Source organism: Oncorhynchus clarkii, chromosome 21 (assembly GCF_045791955.1).
Source record: "Oncorhynchus clarkii lewisi isolate Uvic-CL-2024 chromosome 21, UVic_Ocla_1.0, whole genome shotgun sequence".
Classification (NCBI taxonomy): Eukaryota; Metazoa; Chordata; class Actinopteri; order Salmoniformes; family Salmonidae; genus Oncorhynchus; species Oncorhynchus clarkii.
In genome coordinates, this window is record NC_092167.1 from 16504103 (window position 1) to 16523864 (window position 19762).

Consider the following 19762-nt stretch of genomic DNA (forward strand, 5'->3'; position numbering starts at 1 on the left):
CATAAACCTTTTGAAACTACCACTCAGGGGCTGGCCAGAAACATCCGTGGAGGCACCGTAGAAAAGAGCTGGTCAACAACCTAGACAAGGCTGGTGAATCATAAAAAATGTAATAAAAATATCCCTTAAATGCATATGACATTTGATTACCGTTAACTAAACGGCTAGAGACTAGCCTACTTCACACAATACATCATTATTCAAAAATGTAAATGATCTGAAAAAACACGGTTTGTTTGAGGATGATGACAGATGGTTTTACTATAAAAACACAAATCATGTCAAAACAGGGCATCTTCTCGTGGGCAATAAAGGAAATATACTTGAACTTTAAGATTATACATGGTTGCTACAAAATTAGCAACAATCAGTGTTCATCACTCAGGCTATAGCAATAATTGAGGCTTTAAATATGGCTTCCAATTAGAATGTTTAGTTAAAAACAACATTGTAGTTAAATACAAACAATATAAACATTTGGGCTACACACCACAGCCATTACTACATTTCTATACAAGCATCTTTTGGACATCTGTTGAACCAGTTTGGTTGGTGGAAAGAGGCCTAATGAATGCAGGTGTGCACCATTTATACTAGGAATGGCCCTGCCTCTTTCCAGGTGGTCGTTATTGGGTTTTTGATTACTCCTGATGACACACACACACACACACACCTTTATAATACAGTATGATGGCTAATATAGACCGTCTTCATGATGGCTGGTTCAGACAGTATAGTCGAAGTACAATCATTGTACTCGTCCTCTTTCAATTTCATTATAGTTAAAGTTGTACTTTTTAGCCATGCTATTGTATCCTCGGATTAAAAGGGACAAAGCTTCAAGAAGGTTCATGGCTTTTGTGTAAAGATACATTTATTTCAAAACAATTAGGCATATTCCAGAGATTGAGAAAAATGGGACTGATTCCCAAACTAGACAAACTACATTTAATGAACAAGTATAAATTCAAAATGTGTTTTGAGAAATAATTGGGACTTTCCAAGACAAATAACAGTGCATATCTACCACATGCGAGTAGCACTACCACATAAAATAAGCACATTTTACAGCCGTATAGGAGATCTCAGGAGAATTACACCTAGTTTGGTTACAAACATAATCTATGAATAATAGTATTAGTTTTGATACAATCCATATCACAGTATATGGCAACATTTTACATAATGTGAATGGAATACTATTGGCCCTCTACTTTAATAGAACAAAGGTTATGGCAGTTACAGGAGAAAGTTATAAAATAGTCAACAATAACCCCAAAAAAATGATACAAGCGCATACAAATAAATTAACAGAGCAATGACCACTTTCCCTAACATTCAATCAAACCTGAAGATTAGAGGAATCTAAAGGAACATCATTTTTTATATATAGTCCATGTCTGATGCCTTTATACATAAATACATTACAAATAGGGTTCTGCAGTAAAGCTTTGATCAAACCACGGTGACCATCTATCTGTATGTTGAAATAGCTGCCATCATACAGAGTACAAAACATTAGGAACACCTTCCTAATATTGAGTTGCACCTCCTTTTGCCCTCAGAACAGCCTCAATTAGTCAGGGCATGGACTATACAAGGAGTCAAAAGCTTTCCACAGGGATGCCGGCCCATGTTGACTCCAATAGTTCCCATAGTTGTGTCAAGTTGGCTGGATGTCCTTTGGTTGGTGGACTATTCTTGATACACATGGGAAACTGTTGAGAAAACCCCAGCAGCGTTGCAGTTCTGGACACAAACCAGAGAACCTGGCACCTACTACCATACCCCATTCAAAGAAACTAATCTTTTGTCTCGCCCATTCACCCCCTGAATGGCACACATACCCAATCTATATTTAAATTGTCTCGAGGATTAAAAAAATCCTTATTTAACCTGTGTCCCCTTCATCTACATTGATTGAAGTGTACTTAACAGGTGACAATAAGAGATCATAGTCTTCCCCTGGTCTGTCTGTCATGGAAAGAGGAAGTGTTTTGTACACTCAGTGCTAATATTAACCAGATGCAGAGAATAAAATACGGTAAATTGAACATGAGTTCACACAATAATGAGTATGCGTTAATTTGGCATGTGAGCTTTCACATCTAGATACTAACAGAACAAATACATGGACAGAACTCTACAATACCCCCCCCAGTATGCAATGTTGATACAGGCTCTAGTCTATTTTACTGACATGGAGAATAAAAGGCTTAGAAATTAAATGCCTGTCTGTTTCAGAAAATATTACCATGGTTTAAGAATATTTAAATTAGATGAACAGTAGTGGATAGGGCAGGAGGTACAGAACTTGAAAACACATTTCTTGAAATAAAAGCGACGACAAAAGTAGCCTACATGAGGGATGTTGGAGGGGCTCTCGGTTAACGTCATGTACTGACAATTGTATAGAACCACCCTCAATATCCATGACAGTCATGGGACATACAGTGCCTTGCGAAAGTATTCGGCCCCCTTGAACTTTGCGACCTTTTGCCACATTTCAGGCTTCAAACATAAAGATATAAAACTGTATTTTTTTGTGAAGAATCAACAACAAGTGGGACACAATCATGAAGTGGAACGACATTTATTGGATATTTCAAACTTTTTTAACAAATCAAAAACTGAAAAATTGGGCGTGCAAAATTATTCAGCCCCTTTACTTTCAGTGCAGCAAACTCTCTCCAGAAGTTCAGTGAGGATCTCTGAATGATCCAATGTTGACCTAAATGACTAATGATGATAAATACAATCCACCTGTGTGTAATCAAGTCTCCGTATAAATGCACCTGCACTGTGATAGTCTCAGAGGTCCGTTAAAAGCGCAGAGAGCATCATGAAGAACAAGGAACACACCAGGCAGGTCCGAGATACTGTTGTGAAGAAGTTTAAAGCCGGATTTGGATACAAAAAGATTTCCCAAGCTTTAAACATCCCAAGGAGCACTGTGCAAGCGATAATATTGAAATGGAAGGAGTATCAGACCACTGCAAATCTACCAAGACCTGGCCGTCCCTCTAAACTTTCAGCTCATACAAGGATAAGACTGATCAGAGATGCAGCCAAGAGGCCCATGATCACTCTGGATGAACTGCAGAGATCTACAGCTGAGGTGGGAGACTCTGTCCATAGGACAACAATCAGTCGTATATTGCACAAATCTGGCCTTTATGGAAGAGTGGCAAGAAGAAAGCCATTTCTTAAAGATATCCATAAAAAGTGTCGTTTACAGTATGCCACAAGCCACCTGGGAGACACACCAAACATGTGGAAGAAGGTGCTCTGGTCAGATGAAACCAAAATTGAACTTTTTGGCAACAATGCAAAACGTTATGTTTGGCGTAAAAGCAACACAGCTGAACACACCATCCCCACTGTCAAACATGGTGGTGGCAGCATCATGGTTTGGGCCTGCTTTTCTTCAGCAGGGACAGGGAAGATGGTTAAAATTGATGGGAAGATGGATGGAGCCAAATACAGGACCATTCTGGAAGAAAACCTGATGGAGTCTGCAAAAGACCTGAGACTGGGACGGAGATTTGTCTTCCAACAAGACAATGATCCAAAACATAAAGCAAAATCTACAATGGAATGGTTCAAAAATAATCATATCCAGGTGTTAGAATGGCCAAGTCAAAGTCCAGACCTGAATCCAATCGAGAATCTGTGGAAAGAACTGAAAACTGCTGTTCACAAATGCTCTCCTTCCAACCTCACTGAGCTCGAGCTGTTTTGCAAGGAGGAATGGGAAAAAAATTCAGTCTCTCGATGTGCAAAACTGATAGAGACATACCCCAAGCGACTTACAGCTGTAATCACAGCAAAAGGTGGCGCAAAGTATTAACTTAAGGAGGCTGAATAATTTTGCACGCCCAATTTTTCAGTTTTTGATTTGTTAGAAAAGTTTGAAATATCCAATAAATGTCGTTCCACTTCATGATTGTGTCCCACTTGTTGTTGATTCTTCACAAAAAAATACAGTTTTATATCTTTATGTTTGAAGCCTGAAATGTGGTAAAAGGTCGCAAAGTTCAAGGGGGCCGAATACTTTCGCAAGGCACTGTATATAACAATACTAAGAACAACATTTTTGTGATCTATTCATTACATTGTAGCCTCCCCCCCCCTTATATACACAAATATTCAGAACTGTACAGTATTTGCGCCAGAGGCCAAGTGGCAGACGAAAATAGTGTTATTTCACCACTAACATCATGCAAAAGGATTTGTACAACCGAATCATGCAGGACTCAAAGTTCTGGAAAGGCATCAAACTTAAAGCACAATTAAAGGGCATCAATTCTCAATAGGAGAAAACCAGGGAGGCTTTTTGGTTGGCCCACTCGCCAGTCTTTTCTTGACATCATAAGAGGGTCCATAGGCCTCGTTCCATTTAGCACCATAGCCCCTTCCCGGAACCCTGTTTGTTTTCAAAGAACTAAAAAAAAAGAATAAATAAGTGTCCACTATACCGTCACCTTCAGATATGCTCTAAGGGGCTAGGACACTAAATGGAACTGGTCTGTAGACTGAGATAGGAAGTGCTCAAAAAGTGCTGCTCCAAGGTCAGTTTGTGGGTTTTTAGCTTATATTGGTTCAGGTGAGGACTGGCGATCGAGAGCGCTATAGGGCACACTATAGGCTCCCTCGAACGTTTGAATGTGCTTTGTATGTACATCCAAAGACACGGAACAATATCACTGGCCTTACATATTACAATATCAAATGTTAAATATTAAAATGTGCACTGGAAAGAGTATAGTATCAATATATCAGAGAGTACACCTGGTGCACAATCAAGGCTGGATATGACATTGGTTGTGTAGACAAGTCCCTTTAACAAAGAAACCGCAAAGAATAAAGCTCTGGTCAGAATAAAAAAAATTAAAAACTGAATTGCTTCCCACACCTCTGACAAATTGATTTTGCCAAATTTCTACAGCTTTACCTTTTATTAGGAGTCTGATCAATGACCATGTTAAGGGAAGGACAAGTGAAATAAAAGAGAATAAATCCTTTCAGAAAGTGACCAGACCCAGTGTGTGTATGGGGTACAGGACAGGAGAAGGCAGAGTGTGGAAGGCTGTTCTCGATCCTAATGGATATGGCTCTATCCTACTACAAAAAGGTACAGTTCCAGAGGTCTCCATTTCTCATACAGCTTTAGTGGATCCAGCATTTTATATTGAAAACAAATTGTGAATATTCACAATCTCATAGCACTCAGAGAGAAAGGGGGGGGGGGGGGGGGGGGGGGGGGGCAAGAGTCCATCATTGTTAACAGATATAAAATAACAAACCTTGCCCTCCTGGTACAGAACGCAACATTTTAGAAGTAGTCCAGCTGCCCTTGAATAGAAAGCAATCCCAAAAGACTGTCTTGAGAGCGCTCCAGAACTTCATAAAATCCCAACTGTCTCCACCTGACTTCTGTAGAGTGTCATGTGATTTCTCTGTGAGACATTATGACATCAAATCCCCACTGTTCCTCCGCCCCTCATCTTTGACCTGGGGGAGTGAGTGGGATGTTCAGTGGCGTGGGGCTCATCACGTTCGCTCTGCTCGCCTGTGCTTCCTCCTCTGGCTCATGCAGTTGTTTCTTCTGGCAGCAGGGCTTATAGAGGTGGGGGTCTAAGAGGACCTCTCCGAAGCGTCCCTTGTAGATGATGCCACAGCACACCTTCTGCCTAAAACCCACAGAGGACGGTCAAGACAGCAAAGCACTATAGTGAGAGTAAACCAAAGCAAACAAATGTGCCATGAAGGAGGCTTAAATGGGGCTATGGAGTTAATTATGCATGGAAATACAGGAAAAATACAGCATCTGAACCAAAACTGGTCGAGTATAACATGGGTTGCATTCATTTGGGTACACCGTAGCAAGGCATTTTGCAACAGAAAAATGGTTTCTCATTGGAAAAGTTCAGGTAGTTCCTCATTAGTTTCTGTCCGTTTGGGGCCTGATAAATGACCGATTCCACCATCCTAGCCATTACCTTTTCCAGTAGGTGAGGTCCAGGAAAGAGAAGACTGGCGAGTGGGTGGCACCAGGTGAGAGTTCCATGTCCGAGCCCTCGTCTGATTGGTTGCTGTAGCTGGGAGAATGGGCAGGGGAGGCACTGGAGGTGGTGCTGTGGGCGTCAGAGTCTGTGGGGGGGCAGGGCACAATCAGAAACTCATCTCAACTTATTCATAACATAGCAGGCACGGTTCAGGTAAACATCTGTAATATTTATTTTGGAATTAGTCTAGAAATATCAATCAAGATCTCGTTTCACAGCCCTTTAGGCAGGACAAATAATGGAGAGAAGAGTTTAGATCCATTTACTTTTGAAACCCCAAAGTTTACACTGCACAAGGCAGCATAGCCGAGCACAGAGTATCATCTGCTTACTGCGTCTCTTGAGCTCCTTCTGCACTCGGCTGATCTGACTTGGCCTGGCTCGCCTCTTCATCTTCTTGGACCTCACTGTCATCTTCCAGCTTGACCCGGAACCTTTAGCATCAACAACCTGTGACACAGGAGAGAAGGGTTGAGTGACAGATGGGTGGATGTCTGTTTCCAAGGTAACTGCATCAATGTATAGAATGGCCTATAGGGCAGCAAATAAACAGTGTACTGTATCTAAGGAAAAGCGGTTATTATATGCCTACAGGTGTTGCGTCAGTCACTCCCAGTAATAGTGTTGTTTAAGACTTATATGGAATACTGAGAGTGGATGGGAGTAGGACAGGGAGTATGGATGGATTCTGAGAGGCCTTACATGATTCCAGTTCTTTATGGAGCCAGCTGGGAGTTTCTTCCACCTTTTCACCAGGAGAACACAGGCATTACAGATCTCCCCAAAACGCACCTCACTCAGCCTGGAGGGAAAATTATAGGGGAGAAAGAATGAATGATGACAGCCTTGAAGCTCAGCGTATGGTTATTATGATCCCTGCTCCAGTCAGTGCGAGTCGGTCAGAGCTATTTTCTGCTAGAACGCTTCTCCTGTTGACTTACGTCACCGGTTACCATAGCAATGAACCGACGCATACTGGCCCGGCCAATAGCGGATAGGCAAAGTGACAAGGTGCGGACGTAAAACTCTTTCAATTCTGGTTTCATACAAAAATACTTATTTAATGAGATGAAAAGGGAAATGTGTCCTAGTTTGATAAATAATTGAGTCTTTTACCCAAGGAGTTTAAGTTATTGCACTGGGAGTTAAAACAAAACTGTTTCCAAAACGGAATGAACATCTAATTGCATTACAGTGACTTAATAGTCATGAGAATGAACACAGACAAGAATCCTAAAACAATTACAATTTCTGTATTGTCCAAATCTGACAGAAAGTCTGAAGGCCTCAGACCTCTCTACCCCCAGAGTTGAGCTGCAGAGGTAGGCTGAGAGCTAGATCTGCCCAGGGTCTGAGCTCTGGGTCTGAGCCAGGGTATAGAGGAGTGGTCCACTCACCCAAAGCAGCTGTGAAAGTCCCTCTCATAGCGCTTGCTGTCGGTGAAGCGGGAGCTGGAGGACTTGGCCCGACAGATACAGCAACCGTCTAGGCTCCGGTACATCTTGGGCTTGTGGAAGCCAAACATCTGGAACACACAGGATGAGGGAAATAAAGCAAATGATAACTTACATAGATATGTTTGTAATAATCTGTGGATATGATATGTAATCTGGCCAGGATTATGATGACACACCTGTCTATTTCATGGAGGATAGCTTACTCACTGATTCAACACTATACAGGTAGATTGACTGTTTTTATTCAAAGGTCCACTGTTCATAAGAGTTAACAGTCCTAGAACCATCTCATGAGAGTTCAGTTCACAACAGCATGGAAGAACAGTCTTCATAATTCACACACATGGCTGTAACTACATAAGGACTTTTATTTTTTCTAATTTGAAAAAAAAGAGGACAGTTTAAAAACCGTCCTGCGACTCCTGTCCACCCAAACAAACAAAAGCAACTCTTGAAGAATGACTACACAATTGGCAAGTAGTTTCTTACATGTCAGTCAGGAGGCTAGCTGCTGGCAGAGACTTCTATTATGGTTGTTGAATGGTTCTGACTAGAACTTCTAAACCAGCTGATATATAGATCTATCACACACACACACACACTTCAAGTCAGAAGTTTAACTACACCCAAATTGGAGTCATTAAAAACTTGTTTTTCAACCACTCCACATGTGGTGTTAACAAACTATAGTTTTGGCAAGTCTGTTAGGACATATACTTTGTGCATGACAAGTAATTCTCAGACAATTGTTTGACAGATTATTTCACTGTATCGCAATTCCAGTGGGTCAGAAGTTCACTGTGCCTTAAAACAGCTTGGAAAATGTCATGGCTTTAGAAGCTTCCGATAGGCTAATTGACATCATTTGAGGTGTACCTGTGGATGTATTTCAAGGCCAACCTTCAAACTCAGTGCCTCTAGGCTTGACATCATGGTAAAAATCAAAAGAAAAATCAGCCACAACTTTGGAAGTGTGCTTGGGGTCATTGTCCATTTGGAAGACCCCTTTACAACCAAGCTTTAGCTTCCTGACTGATGTCTTGACATGTTGCTTCAATATATACACAATTTTCCTCCCTCATGATGTCATCCATTTTGTGAAGTGCACCAGTCCCTCCTGCAGCAAAGTACCCCCACAACATGATTCTGCCACCCCCGTGTTTCACGGTTGGGATGGTGTTCTTCGGCTTGCAAGACTCCCCCTTTTCCATCCAAACATAACGATGGTCATCATGGCAAAATAGTTAAATTTTTGTTTCATCAGACCAGAGGACATTTCTCCAAAAAGTACGGTATTTGTCCATGTGCAGTTGCAAACAGTAGCCTGGTTTCTTTATGGCGGTTTTGGAGCCGTGGCTTCTTCCTTGCTGAGCGGCCTTTCTGGTTATGTCAATATAGGACTCGTTTTACTGTGGATATAGATACTTTTGTACCTGTTTCCTCCAGCATCTTCACAAGGTCCTTTGCTGTTGTTCTGGGATTGATTTGCACTTATTGCACCAAAGTACGTTCATCTCTAGGAGACAGAACGTGTCTCCTTCCTGAGCAGTATGACGGCTGTGTGGTCCCATGGTGTTTATACTTGCGAAGAGGCACTGGGTTTGAAGGTAAGCCTTGAAATACATCCACAGGTACACCTCCAATTGACTCAAATTATGTCAATTAGCTTATCAGAAGCTATGACATCATTTTCTGGAATTTTCCAAGCTGTTTAAAAAGGCACAGTCAACTTAGTGCATGTAAACTTCTGACCCACTGGAATTGTGATAGTGAATTATAAGTGAAATAATCTGTGTAAACAATTGTTAAAGTTACTTGTGTCATGCACAAAGTAGATGTCCTAACTGACTTGCCAAAACTATAGTTTGTTAACACCACATGTGGAGTGGTTGAAAAACAAGTTTTAATGACTCCAACCTAAGTGTATGTAAACTTCAACTGTGTAATATACACTGCTCAAAAAAACAAAGGGGGCACTTAAACACAATGTAACTCCAAGTCAATCACACTTCTGTGAAATCAAACTGTCCACTTAGGAAGCAACACTGATTGACAATACATTTCACATGCTGTTGTGCAAATGGAATAGACAACAGGTGGAAATTATAGGCAATTAGCAAGAAACCCCCAATAAAGGAGTGGTTCTACAGGTGATTACCACAGACCACTTCTCAGTTCCTATGCTTCCTGGCTAATGTTTTGGTCACTTTTGAATGCTGGCGGTGCTTTCACTCTAGCGGTAGCATGAGACGGAGTCTACAACCCACACAAGTGGCTCAGGTAGTGCAGCTCATCCAGGATGGCACATCAATGCGAGCTGTGGCAAGAAGATTTGCTGTGTCTGTCAGCGTAGCGTCCAGAGCATGGAGGCGCTCCCAGGAAACAGGCCAGTACATCAGGAGACGTGGAGGAGGCCGTAGGAGGGCAACAACCCAGCAGCAGGAGGAGCACTGTGCTCTTCACAGATTAAAGCAGGTTCACACTGAGCACATGTAACAGACATGACAGTCTGGAGACGCCGTGGAGAACGTTCTACTGCCTGCAACATCCTCCAGCATGACCGGTTTGGCGGTGGGTCAGTCATGGTGTGGGGTGGCATTTCTTTGGGGAGCCGCACAGCCCTCCATGTGCTCGCCAGAGGTAGCCTGACTGCCATTAGGTACCGAGATGAGATCCTCAGACCCCTTGTGAGACCGTATGCTGGTGCGGTTGTCCCTGGGTTCCTCCTAATGAAAGACCTCATGTGGCTGGAGTGTGTCAGCAGTTCCTGCAAGAGGAAGGCATTGATGCTATGGACTGGCCCGCCCGTTCCCCAGACCTGAATCCAATTGAGCACATCTGGGACATCATGTCTCGCTCCATCCACCAATGCCACCACAGACTGTCCAGGAGTTGGCGGATGCTTTAGTCCAGGTCTGGGAGGAGATCCCTCAGGAGACCATCCGCCACCTCATCAGGAGCATGCCCAGGCGTTGTAGGGAGGTCATACAGGCACGTGGAGGCCCCACACACACACACTACTGAGCCTCATTTTGACTTGTTTTAAGGACATTACATAAAAGTTGGATCAGCCTGTAGTGTGGTTTTCCACTTTAATTTTGAGTGTGACTGCAAATCCAGACCTCCATGGGTTGATAAATTTGATTTCCATTGATAATTTGTGTGATTTTGTTGTCAGCACATTCAACTACGTAAAGAAAAAAGTATTCAATAAGAATATTTCATTCAGATCTAGAATGTTATTTTAGTGTTCCCATTATTTTTTTGAGCAGTGATATATATATATAGATATATATATATACACACATATACACACACACACACAAACTAAGTAGGGTTGCACATTTTTGGGAATATTCAGGTGGAAACTTTCCGTGGGAATATATGCAAATTAATATTAATACCATTTAAATGACGATGTTTTATGCACTGGATCCATTTACCATATAGAGACAAACAAACCTTCTCATAAGTAGACATCATTGCAAATGATTAAATCCTTCCAATAGAAATACAAAAATTGTTTATTTACAAATTGAACTTGATTCAGATGAGTTGACTCTTCACATGGGATGATCTCACTGAACAAATGGGGAATGTTGAATGATCCCCATGAGCCATCACATCTCCCAAAAACGTTTTTAAAATGATAGCCTAGAAACGAAAGCTTTGGATGTCTCTCTCAGGCTTCCATGTCTTCTACCTGGACGTCCACCTCTTGAACAGACTGAGGCCTCCTCTTCACTGTCCCTTTCCAACCTTGAGGATGGCTAATTGTCTGGCTCAAAAAAAGCCTAAAATGTTCCCAGATGGCCAACAAATTTTCAACCCTTGTATTGGTCAGCCTGCTGCGTGCTTTGGTGTGTGTGTTCTAAAAACAAAGACCAGTTGCTCGCTGAGGCAGCTGAGGCTGGTGGGATTTGGAGTTGGAGGCAACAGGGGAAAGAGCCTCAGAGCCACAGTCCCTTCCACCAGGTGGCTGATGAGATATGTTGGCAAGTCTGCCATATTGCATCTCCGTCCCAAAGCACTTGCTTGGAAGTGTACTTCGCCAGAATGCCAAGAACCTTGCCCTCATCCAGACCAAGGTGCCGAAACACAGTAGCGATGACACCATAAGCCTTGTTGATCTCTGCACCAGACAGGATGCTCTTGCCAGCATACTTGGGGTCCAACATGTACGCTGCGGCGTGTATGGACTTCAGGCAGAAGTCTTTACACTTAATTTATTCTGTTACATCTGCAAGCAGAGTCTGAACATCAGACAGGATGGCATTGTCTCCCTTAATCCGTGCAATGGCTACTGCTATAGGTTTCAGGAATTTTGCTGCTTACCACTCTCTCCCAAAACACATCATCCAGGAGGATCCTCTTGATGGGGCTGTGCATATTGGCAGACTGATATAGCCATTTCTTGGAGACTCCTTCCCCTCCAGGAGACTGTCAAACATGATGACAACACCACCCCAACAGATGTTGCTAGGCAGCTTCAATGTGGTGATCTTATTCTTCTCACTTTGCTTGGTGAGGTAGATTGCGGCTATAACTTGATGACCCTTCACATACCTAACCATTTCCTTGCCTATTGTGTAGAGTGTATAGATTGTCTTCAGTGCCATGATGTCCTTGAGGAGCAGATTCAATGCAGGAGCAGCACAGCTAATGGGTGTGATGTGAGGGTAGGAGTTCTCCACTTTAGACCAAGCAGCCTTCGTGTTCGCAGCATTGTCCATCACCAGTGCAAATACCTTCTGTGGTCCAAGGCCATTGATGACTGCCTTCAGCTCATCTGCAATGTAAAGACTGGTGTCTGTTGTCCCTTGTGTCTGTGCTCTTGTAAAATACTGGTTGGGTGGAGATGATGTAGTCAATTATTCCTTGCCCACCAGCATTCGACCACACATCAGAGGTGTTTACTATACAGTCCACTTTCTCTATGATTTGCTTGACCTTCACTTGAACGCTGCAACCAGCCAATGAGTAGATAAAGCATGTCTGGTTGGAGGGGTGTATGCTGGGCAAAGAACTTTCAGAAATCTCTTCCAATACACATTGTCTGTGAGCATCAGAGGTGAACCAGTTGCATACACAGCTCGAGCAAGACATTCGTCAGCATTTCTCTGACTACGTTCCTCCATTGAGTCAAACAAACTTCTGATTCCAGGAGGACCATGAGCTGTTGCTATCGTTAAGGTGTCTGATTCATCATTTTCACCTTGAATAGAAGTAGAGGGACTTTGTCAGAGGTTGCTTGTTGTGAGCGCTGAGGGAACTTTATGCACCTGGCCAGATGATTCTGCATCTTTGTTGCATTATTCACATATGATTTCACACAGCATTTGCAAATGTACACAGCTTTCCTTCTATATTAGCTGCAGTAAAATGTCTCCACACATCAGTGCCTGTGCCATTTCTGTAGAAAGACAAAAAAAGTTTTAATTAACTCAAATACAATTCCATGTACAGATAAATAGTTAAGCAGTTAGATTAAACAACTCCTTTGTAAGATAAACGTTTTAAAATGAAACATGCATGGAAACCGGTGAATTAACACTCATGGTTTCAGGCTCAAGCAAGCTAAAACCCACATGGTAGAAAAATCTAACTAGCAGAAATTGTTAAGTTATAAATGATCAAAACATACTTTGCTAGTTAAGAAAAAAATGTCAAAATATATTCACCCCACCCAGTATCGTGATCAAAACTTACCAGAAAGCATGTAGTCCTTGGCTCAGACAGTGCAGTAGTGTGGGCTCAATAGCATATCATTAGTGTGCAAGATCTCGAGAATCAGCTGTACATGTGATGGAAGAATGCACTGTGCATGCAGAGGGTTGCAATTGGGGATAGTTTAACCAGAATATGCCACAAGACCTAGAATTGCCTTGTGTATCCCACAACAAAAAGTCACTGTTATAAACTAACTTTTTGGATACATTTTTGCAAAATTCCCTGGCTTAACTTCCCATGGACATTTTCTGGAAAGTTTCTGACCCTTTGCAACCCTACTACTAAGTCCTCATAACTTTGCTATAAAGAGAGTAAGTAGGCTACAGAGAGAAAGTGATGTGGCACTCAGTGGTGAGGCTGAGGCATGTGCAATGCATGCAAGAGAACGCAAAGACAGAGAGAGAGAAAGCACTCAGAGGTTAGTACAGTGGGTCCAAAATTTGGGAGTCTGTCCCTCATTTTTGGCGGTCCCCCGAGAATCTAATAATGTTCTCAAAAAAGTTAAGCTTAAAAAAAAAATGTTTTAAGTTCAAATATCTTCCCTTATTAACATTAAAATGCAATCAATACAGTTGTATAAAATGTAATAAATTCTAATTTAATCCGATGCTAAAGTATGAATAATTTCTCACATTTCCCAGCTGAACATTACAATTGTATAGCTAATAGGCTGTATTTGTAGATTGACTGAGGTGAAACAACCTACAGCAGCCAAGATAATGGCCGGAGTCATTTTTGCTGTTCTCCAAACAGCATTCTGGAGTGTTTTAGTTGTATAGAAAAGCAGTACATGGATATGGCCCTGTTCATGCATTACTATGAACATAATACAGTCATAGGCCTGCGTCACACAATGCTGTGGAGACGAGCCCCCTTAACGCTAGCATTGCCTAGAGTCCCAGACAGAGAGAACTAGGATATCCGTCATCACGTCAATGAGACCAGAACAGTACAGCCTGGCCATGTACCGCGACGCTGTTATGCAACCGCAGTGCTGATGCAACGAAAAGCCATGTGGTCCTGACTCCCTATGGCAGGGATGCGGGCATGTGGCAGCATCCATGTGATGCTCGAATGTCAGCGGTCAGAGCCGATTATGATATGAAAATCGATAAAAGGGAGTTGATACATCGTGATTGAGGCTTTGTTTCATAATGCAAAAATGTTAAGCTAAACACGGTGAATTGAATAGCCTACTTAAAAACAACAAATATCACACCGTAAAAGCCATAAATATGCTCAGTGGGACTCGTCGTAAATCTTAAACGGCACAAACGATTGTATAATACCAGCTCTGACGTAGGGCCTATTGCCTAACTCGAAAATGGCAACATGCTTCGAAGAATGCAGGCGGGCGGCATGGTGCCGACTGTACACTGAACCCGTGGTGTGCTTGCGAAATTTACTACGATCAAAATACCTGCTTTGAATCGTTTTTTTCATCAATAATTAGATCAAATGTAACAACCACTGCATTGTCGACTGGTTTATTGAATATTTTGTTTGTTTGTTTAAAAGCCCTGCATGCGTCGAGAATGTACATCGATCATCACCACCCACGGAGAAAGCATGGTCCCCTCTGGTTCCCATGCAGCATCCATATTAAGACAATTTGACCAGCTTACGAGTACGAATGCTCTTTCAAAGAGTTCGTAAAACAACTACTTGATACAAAGTGTCACTTAACACCGCATCTTTCTGCATGACTAAGTCTGTTTCCCGAATAATTATGCGTCAATGGGAAGGTTCCAAACCCATGGCCGGACTGTAAACATGCACATTTTTAGAGAAGCTGTTTGCTACTTACATTTAGGAATTGTATTAATACAAGTGTGAAATAAAGGATATAAGACCTGAACAGTCCATGCATGCAAACAAGTTCCAGGGTTGAACAATATTGAAAGGAGACCCAGTGGCATGTTTGGCGCAGAGCCACACACCCACATGTCACTCAAACGACACCCAGTCTTTCACTCAGATTGGAATTGTCATTAGATAAATCACTGCGAAATTGTTAACTCGTAGTCAAGTATTCTAGCCTACACCGTTTGCATGTAAGGTTTTGTTGATGCGGCAGTATGGGGTATTTTGAAAACGAAACCATCCTACATAACATCAATAATTTATTTGAAAAAAACAATACATCTAACTAATTAAAACAGTGCGGGTTACAATGGTTGAGTTGCACAGAAACAAACATTTGTAGGACTCTAGTCCTGATCAAGGAATGTGAACATTCCTCGTCACCGGACACCAAATGCCAAGCAGAAGAAAGGAGCGCGCATATTAACACGAATACAATTCCCAGTGCTTGTCATTGGCTGCCAAACACTGAAGTAAAACACATTGGTTAACTCATCAAAAAGTTCAAAACAATTTAGGATATTAAATAAGGTTTTCATGGCTTACAGATATATTTAACCACGTTAAATAGCCTACATCCTCGAATAACTTCAGCACATAGTGTGAAGATTGTTTTAAATATAATTGGTTGTCTGTTTGGCAAAGTAATGTCCTTACCTTGAGTTACAGTCAATGATGAATGAGTTGTAAAGATGATAAAATACGTCGTTAGTAGGCAATTTAAACGCATGTAACAATGAATACACCGTTCGGATGTTTCCGTTTTACTTGCGTGTCTGGGGGAGAATCTCAAATGTATTTGCTCGCGTCCTCTCTCCTCACCTCCTTTTCAAAACCCATTGGAGGAAAATGTCGGAGGGACGAGAATTCTGGCTTTATCATCCAATGGGTTTTGAGGAGAGCAGAGAGGACGCGAGGAGCGCACATTTGCGATTCTTTCAGGAGTATTATAAATGTTTACGCATGCGCGTTTGGCAACTCCACCATTTTCTGAATTTCTTCAATCAAACCAATTTACATACGAAACTGACGTTTTGACTGCGTCTGCATTGTTTTGCCCATACAAGGAGGGGAATTACGCGGGAAATGGGGGGGGGGGGGGGGTTGAAATCTGTGCGCTGTGAATCGAAGAAAGGAGGCGTGACTGCTAAAAAATATAGTGGCAGCATGTCTGTAGGTAGGCTACGTGTGGTACGTGGAGCACAGTAGATCGTTAGACTATTATTTTGAAGAAAAAAAACAGTAAATAATGCGTATTTTGAAATAAATAGTAAAAATGCAATAAACAAAAAAATGAAAATGTTATTCAACTAGAAAATAGTCGCAAAATAACAGGATGTACCATGTATTTACAAATAATTGTTTTGGTAGTGAAACAGGAATCAGAAGTTGCTCAATGAGTAAAACGTTATATTGTTTACCATTGAATTCTCATGAGGATCATATGTCATCTCCAACCATAGAGGTTATTCAGTATCACAATGGACATGTATTTTTCCCTGAGGGCTGGGCACACGCACACACGCACACTAAACAGTTTAACATATTGAGCAAATGTTTAATGAAGCGCATCATAAATATCAGAACAGAACAGTGATCATTGACTCTTATATGGACATAGGACTCCATTCATTACATGATCTCCTCCCACCGGAGATACAGTTTACGTCTGCACTTGTGGGAAAGGAAAGGTTCAGTAGTAGCATTGCCTACCTGGTAACATTAGGACGGATATTCTAGGGGGGGGGGGGGGGGGGGGTTATGTAACAAAGACAGAAGTAAAGTACAGGACTACTGCATGAGTCTAGCTGTAGCAGTGTGTTAAGAGAAAGTATACAGCCGAGTAGCAGAGCACACCGCATGAAGTAGCACTTTAGGAGATGCAAAGAGGGACCCTATTCTCTCTCCACTAGACAGACACTTTTCTCACAGCAATGCACTAAAAACACCTATACATAGGGTCGATCTTCCTCCTATGTTTGTGGCTTCTTATACATACAGGTAGATAGGTTTGTTATTGTTGGAATCCGTGATACATAAGACAGTAGGAACCTAGTCGCAGGACCAAACTGTGAATGTTACAGAAGGAAAAGTCACAAGGATCAACATACAGAATGAAATTTCCAAATATTTCACAGGCGGCTCTTTGCCCCGGTCGCAAAACAGTGTCTCAAAAGTTTCTTGATCACTACCACAGTTTCTAAGAATAAATACATCAAATCAGAACATTAAAAACAAATGCTGTGTCCTTTTCTGGGTTAATACTGGAAAGAAAACGAACCATAAGTACTGTGGTTGAAACACTGAGTTAAAATTGTGATTAGGAATCTGTCAATTGTTTTCCCTTTTGGTTGGGTTCAAATCCATTGTCTGGTATTTTGATCACCCTTTTTTTAGTACACATGCATAAACGTCATATTTACACTCGTTGTTACAGAAATATAGGAACATGTTCATCAAGGTTGATTGAAAAAGTGGCAAGAGATCTATTTTAGATTGAAAAATACAACCAGCTAGAAATAGTCCCAGAAGAGGTTAACACTCACCAGAAAATAACCACTTATCATAGGAAGGTTTGAGGCATTTATGATAAAAACATCATTAGGGGTCGTATGGTTAGGTTCTTATTGCAATTGTTTTATATTCCAGTGTATTTAACACATTAAATAAGGGGCTGGAACATTTCAATACCACACAGAGTGATGCTTGTCAAGATTAGGAAACTGTCCTAAAATGTCCATTTGAGATCAACAATCACACAGATCTGACAGACCACACACACACACACACAAACAAACTGTGCATGACAGAAACCAGGATGAAATTGAATTCATTGACCATTACAATTCATATTATAAAAATAACAGGAGAACACATTCACTGAGTGTACAAAACATTATCAACACCTGCTCTTTCCATGACAGACTGACCAGGTGAATCCAGGTGAAAGCTATGATCCCTTATTGATGTCACTTGTTAAATCCACTTCAATCAGTGTAGATAAAGGGGAGGAAACAGGTTAAACAATGATTTTTAAGTCTTGAGACAATTGAGATATGGATTATATACGTGTGCCATTCAGAGGGTGAATGTGCGAGACAAAATATTTACAGTTCTTTGAAGGTATGGTAGCAGGTGCCAGGCGCTCTGGTTCGTGTCAAGAACTGCAATACTGCTGGGTTTTTCCACGCGCAACAGTTTCCCGTCTGTATCAAGAATGGTCCACCACCCAAAGGACATCCAGCCAACTTGACAACTGTGGGAAGCATTGTAGTCAACATGTGCCAGCATCCCTGTGGAACATTTCACGCCTTGTATAGTCCACGCCCCGATGAATTCAGGCTGTTCTGAGGGCAAAAGGGGGAGGTGCCCCAAATCTCAATATTAGGAAGGTGTTCTTAATGGTTTTGGACACTCTGTACATACACACGCACACACACAGTTTGAAATAGGGTCAGGTCAATGCCGGTAATTTGGTTGGAATGTCCACGCAACCCTAGAAAAGCCGCTGTCCTCCTAGGAAAGACCTATCCAATCCAGTGCAGTGGTTGTGTCCACCAAGATCTGCTAGCCAATCTCAAAGCAGAGCAAATGTTCAGTCCAACACAGTAGGTGAATCCAGTCCAACAGAGAAATGAGCCAACATCCAATCAAAAATCTGCGTTACACACAACTCAGTGTAGTGCTGAAAGCAGATGAATCCAGTTCTCCTTTCCTTTGTTGTCATCTTCATCCAAATGATGAGGTTTCACCCACAGATATTCCCAGTGCAGAGACTATGGAGAGGCAGCAGGGACAAACAGTCACTTTCTGTTTTGGTTTCCTTTTTCCTGGCTGACTATGACCCACAGGCATGCTTGCTAACGCTAGCTGAAGTTGGAGCAGGATCCAGCAGACAGAGAGATAGGATCTCCATCACACAGGCTAAGTGTCCATTGAAGAGCTACCTACAGTGGGCTACACACATCTAGCACATAGTGGAACATCCATGGGTTTTCTTTAAAAACGGTCTCTTCTTACTAAATATCAAAAAGGATATTTTTCAAAACCACAAGCTATGTAATAATAATACTGCATCATCACTCAATGATCCAAAGCCCAAGCTTCTGCTCTGCAGCAGTGGAATCGATTGCTTTGGTAGCGAACCATCTCGTCTCTTTACATAGTCCTCACTTCCTACTTCCTCCCTATGAGGTGACTTTTCCCCAGAGTGAATCAGCTGAAGCATGCCTCAACAACAACAACAGTGAAAGGGCAAAAGGGAACAGAGCAAGGGTTTGTGGGTAATGTAGTCACGGGCTGGGTGGTTTCCCAGCAGGCTGTGCGGTAGGGGTTAAAGGTCGATGCCCTTGACAAGCGAGGCCTCCAGAGTGATGGGGAAGTCGTGGAGGGTCTGCAGGACAGCGATGAGAGCGTTGACTGTGGTCCGGTCCCGCAGCAGAGCAGACTCCTCGTACATCCGCTGGATCACTGGACACTCCACCAACAGAGGGAGCCACTGAATCAGCAGACGATCTCTAGATAGATAGATAGGAGCGAGAGAGAGAGAGAAGATCATTAGGAGTATGTTTGCTAAACAGTTGGTTCCATGTCACCAATGAGACTTTTCAGAAGTGTGATGTTGATTCCCAATACAGCCCTCTG

General features: G+C 42.1%; 2 protein-coding genes across 11 annotated transcripts in view; both read right to left on the bottom strand.

Moving 5' to 3' along the window:
• Positions 1-5273: 5273 nt before the first annotated feature.
• LOC139379336 (SIN3-HDAC complex-associated factor-like) lies at positions 5274-15936 on the bottom strand. 2 transcript variants are annotated; one of them, XM_071122141.1, is made up of 6 exons: positions 15776-15936; positions 7466-7593; positions 6771-6870; positions 6401-6518; positions 6003-6153; positions 5274-5693 (listed from the first exon to the last, which is right to left on the bottom strand). In XM_071122141.1, exons 2-6 carry the CDS (start codon positions 7591-7593, stop codon positions 5504-5506), a joined length of 687 nt encoding a protein of 228 aa, XP_070978242.1. In that variant the 5' UTR covers positions 15776-15936; the 3' UTR covers positions 5274-5503. The 2 variants fall into 2 exon arrangements, with proteins under 2 accessions (XP_070978242.1, XP_070978241.1); XM_071122140.1 differs by lacking the exon at positions 15776-15936 and adding an exon at positions 12741-13071.
• A 715-nt stretch (positions 15937-16651) lies between these two features.
• Positions 16652-19762, bottom strand: part of LOC139378662 (DENN domain-containing protein 5B-like) — a 72740-nt gene continuing 69629 nt past the window's right edge. For all 9 annotated transcript variants that reach the window (XM_071121043.1, XM_071121045.1, XM_071121044.1 and 6 more), the window contains one exon: positions 16652-19635. In XM_071121043.1, coding sequence (XP_070977144.1) covers positions 19452-19635 — 184 coding nt within the window. In that variant the 3' untranslated portion in view covers positions 16652-19451. The remainder of the gene's footprint in view (positions 19636-19762) is intronic.